This window comes from Sinocyclocheilus anshuiensis, unplaced genomic scaffold, assembly GCF_001515605.1.
Source record: "Sinocyclocheilus anshuiensis isolate Anshui unplaced genomic scaffold, SAMN03320099.WGS_v1.1 scaffold283, whole genome shotgun sequence".
NCBI lineage: Eukaryota > Metazoa > Chordata > Actinopteri > Cypriniformes > Cyprinidae > Sinocyclocheilus > Sinocyclocheilus anshuiensis.
In genome coordinates this window covers 4,487,168-4,491,661 of record NW_015549605.1, presented here as the reverse complement: position 1 = coordinate 4,491,661, position 4,494 = coordinate 4,487,168, and the positions used below count along the sequence as shown (strand labels likewise).

General features: G+C 34.8%; 1 protein-coding gene across 1 annotated transcript; it reads left to right on the top strand.

Moving 5' to 3' along the window:
• Positions 1–2,613: 2,613 nt before the first annotated feature.
• On the top strand, positions 2,614–3,775 carry LOC107658775 (transmembrane protein 229A-like). The gene has a single exon (XM_016447426.1). It carries the CDS (start codon positions 2,699–2,701, stop codon positions 3,689–3,691), a length of 993 nt encoding a protein of 330 aa, XP_016302912.1. The 5' UTR covers positions 2,614–2,698; the 3' UTR covers positions 3,692–3,775.
• Positions 3,776–4,494: the final 719 nt, after the last annotated feature.

Sequence of the window (4,494 nt, the reverse complement as noted above, 5' to 3'; positions counted from 1 at the left end):
AAAGCTGTGGTTATACAAATGGTAATCAATACGCAAAACAACATGGTTACTACACTTTTACTACAATAAAACCATGGTTAATTTTCATAAGGTTAGAAAGCAAGGGTACAAAGAAATTATTGAATTAAGTCATTTTTGTTTTCACTGCGCACAAAAAAGCATTCTCGTAGCTTCGTAACATTACGGTTGAACCACTGATGTCACATGGACTATTTTAACAATGTCTTTACTACCTTTCTGGGCCTTGAATGTTTCGGTTGCGTTGCTCTCTATGGAGGGTTCGAAAGCTCTCGGATTTCATCAAAAACATCTTAATTTGTGTTCCAAAGATGACCAAAGTCTTATGGGTTTGGAACAACATGAGGGTAAGTAATGTAATTACTGACAAAATTTTAATTTTGGGGTCCCTTATCAGGTTAGACGCCATATTGAATTTAACGCGGATGAAAACGAGGCTTACAAAACGCGCTGTAAAAAGGTCCTAGATTATGTCATTTTCACAACTCACAACTTTTAAAACGTTTCTTTCGTAAAAACTTTTCATCCGCTGAACAAGCGTTGTGTTGCTAACAGTACAATCCATTGAATGCTTAGGCCTATACATCTATTCCTCACAGCCTCATTTTCATTCTTGTCAAAAAATAAATGGGCCTATGGCAGTTCCCTGACTAACACCTATTAACATGATTTAAAACTGCGAATTTGAATCAAGACAAACATGCATAAGTCAATACAAATGGCCTATTTTAAAGTGATTATAGCATGAATGAACAAACTATCCAAACACACGGGATGTCCATATACAAAAGAATGTCTGATAACATCTTAACATGTTCAAGCCAGGCGTTCCAAGGGGTGAATAGAGATTTTATAATAAAGATCGTTTGATGCTACTCTGAAACGCTGTGCCCATGCTGGGATAAATTAAAGCGATTTATTGCTTTCAGCATTGCTGTAATGCTCTGAAAGACCCTGTCATGTACCAGCTTGCTAATAATTTGCCCTTCACATACAAATTATGTTTTCTTTCCTAAGGGCAGCACACAGAATAAGCGATAGCTCGAGTTAAAATCTCACTTTGCTTCTATCTAGTGGCCGCTGTGAAGCACTGCAGTGTTGCTGCAGCTATTGTAAAAATGTAGGAATTAAAAAACAAAAAAGCGTTTTTTGCCATTATTATGTTGCGCAGTGAAACACAAATTAAACTCACTCAAAATTGTTGACATTTTATTAGTAATTAGTTTTTTTCTTCCATAATGTTTATATAAACTTAATATAGTTGGTTCATTGACAGTGCTAGCAGAATGATGGCCTTTTAATTAGCAGTCACTTTTATTCAAAGCAACTTACAAATGAAGAATATAACAAGTGATTCACTATAATATTGTCATGGAGCCACTGAAAACATCTGACCGCTTCCTGTTCTCTGTTATCCCACGGCTCTCACAGATAACGGTTTGCTTAGAGCTAATCTGTCACCTCCAAAAACACCAGAGGATCACTGGAGCTCTGAGATAACAGCATGTGATATTTTAGTAGATGCAGGAGTATCTCTGAGCTCAAACCTCACAGTGCCTCATATTTACAAAAATACTGTAAATATGGAAGCTAAAACAACGTTAAGTATTTTGTATGTACAATTATCCTAACACAGTTTCTAAATTGTGTGTTGAATTACGCTACAACTTTACAATACCAAGGTGATCAATGAATTTGAGAGCATAGTGGGCTTTTAAATATGGATGAATATGAGGACTAGTGATAAAATGTGATATATTGTATATGATATATATATATGATATATTGTATTATGTATTGTTTACATAATATATGTATGTGTACTGTGTATATTTATTATGTATATATAAATACACACACACATGCATGTATACATTTCAGAAAAATATGTTGTTATTTATTAAATACATTTATAATATAAATTGCATGAATATAAATATAGACATGTAAATACATGTAAATATTTTCAAAATACATACTGTATGTTTGTGTATTTATATATACATAATAAATATACACAGTACACACACATATATTATATACATATTAAAGATAACATATAAATATATATTGTACATGATAAAGATAACGTATTTATGAAGTATAAATAAATATATTTGTGTAATATAGTATTTTATACAATAAAAAATGAAAATGAATATAATTAAATATAAAAATATCTCAAATACTATAAATGCAGCAATAGCAAAAATATAAAAATAAAAATCATATATATAAATATATAATAGTATATACGTGATATATTATATAATAGTACACTATTTTATAAAATAACACAAAGATAAAATAAATCAAATACTATAAAACAATAAAAGGAAATTATTTTAATTTTAATATATAAAAAATATTCATATATTATAATATAGGCTAACATATAATATAATATAATATAATATAATATAATATAATATAGTGTTGATGTGCAGAACTGTGTATAATGCCGTATTGTTATAGCACTTTTGAGACGTTTTACTTTAGATGAATAGGACAGCGCCATGTCGTGGTGGGTTTTATTAAGTCTGTCCTTTCTTCTTTGCCCATTTCGCTCCTTCCAATGATCGTGCAAGAAGAAATGCCTGCCACCGGCGAGTCGCGGCGTTAAATGACCGTCACACAAAGACGCGTCGACATCTGAGTGCGTTTGAGGACAGATACGGTGATGATGAAGACGACGAGACGAGCGGACAGCCTGCGAGCTCAGCCTGCTTTACCGCAGTGGATGCGCATGTATTTCTACGGGATGCACGGAGTCACGCTGGACATCCTGCTGTCCTCCGCGCGCCGGTTCCTGGATCACAACGACTTCAGACTGCTGGGGTTCTCCTCTCCGTATCTGTGCGTCGTGCACTCCATTACGCATCTGGTTTTGGAAAAGATCTACCTGCAAAAAAGATGCTTCCAGGAGCGACCTGTCGTTTTCCACCTCGTCTTCTACCCTTCCTTGTACATCTGCCTGCAGATCTTAATAGGGAATGTGGTGACCTGCACGGAGAACATCAGAGTGGTTTCCGTCACGCAGCTCGTTGTGCATTACATCCTCGCTTTGTACTTCACAAATGTCTTTCATAAAGGCTTCCTGCGTCTGCAGTATCAGGACAAGCGGGTGTTATTGAGGTCATCCCGCCTGAATGGGTTACCCGGCGTCCTGCGCTTCGTGTTCTTCGGGATGCATGGCTTTCTGGACGAGGTGCTCTTCACCTCTGTGTTCAACTTGTTTGAGAAAGCGGATCGGACCTTGAGGGGCCACACGTCCCTGTGGTCCTTCCTCATGTATGGGAGCTGCAGCTTCGTGGTGGAGAAGCTCTACCTCCATCTGCACTTCAGGAGAGGATGGGGAACCTTGCAGCGGCTTCCCATCTACATCTGCTTCATTTATACATGGGAGTTCAGCTGGGGCTTCGCTCTGAGACACTATGACGCCTGTTCCTGGGACTATTCACACTATCCTCTCAATTTCATGGGACTGGTGACGTTGCTGTATCTTCCAGGATGGGTCTGTCTGAGTCTGTATCAAGACATGTTGTCGAATGTTCTGCTGAGGGTTGTGTGCAATGATAGGAATGACGAGGAGATGCCAAACGCTGGCACCAATGGACGCCTGCTGCCAAAAGGGAAGCTGGAGGAGGACAAACTGCATGTGGGCTTTTCCTAATATATCCTCCTGGGACCAGCTGAAAGGCATTTGAATGTTTGATGCCTGAGAAAAAAATGAAGAAGCTTTTTCAAAAGAGGAGGTCAGGGCTAGTTGTCACTCCAGGTTTATTTTTGAAAGATTTCTGTATGGATTGATTTCGATTTCTGTATGGAGATTAGTAGAATTCAGAAAGAAAAAAAAAAAGGAAAAAAAACAAATATATATATATATATATACTGTCCTTTAAACACTATAAGTGGGGCAAGTTGTCACAATGAGAACCTGACTTCTGTTAGGATAGCATAGGCTGTTTAATAGCTTTTTTGCTATATTTAAATAATAAATTAATTGTGAAGCACAAAAAAGCATGAAACCATAAAAATGTTAACATAGACAAATATCATTGTTTTAGCCAATAGTAGTGATATTATACAATATATAGTATTTATAAAAAGTATATTAATCATTTTATAGTAGCTACAAATACTACAATATTAGTGTTGTATACTTTATATAAGAATATTTTATATTATTTTATCATTTAAAATGTTTATATTAATTTAATTTCTATTAATAATTTATATGAATTTAATTTATAATTAAAATTAATAATAACATAAATTCTGTAAAACTACAATGTTTAATACACATGTGACATCTTGCCCTGATAAAACAAAAAATATAATATATATATATATTATATATTAAAAAATATATAATATTAACTTATTTTTGCTTGGAGAACAGAATTTTTTTAAAACAATAATATTTTGTGTCAATTTTTCGAAGTAAATGAAACAGCTGGACAACACTCACAAACC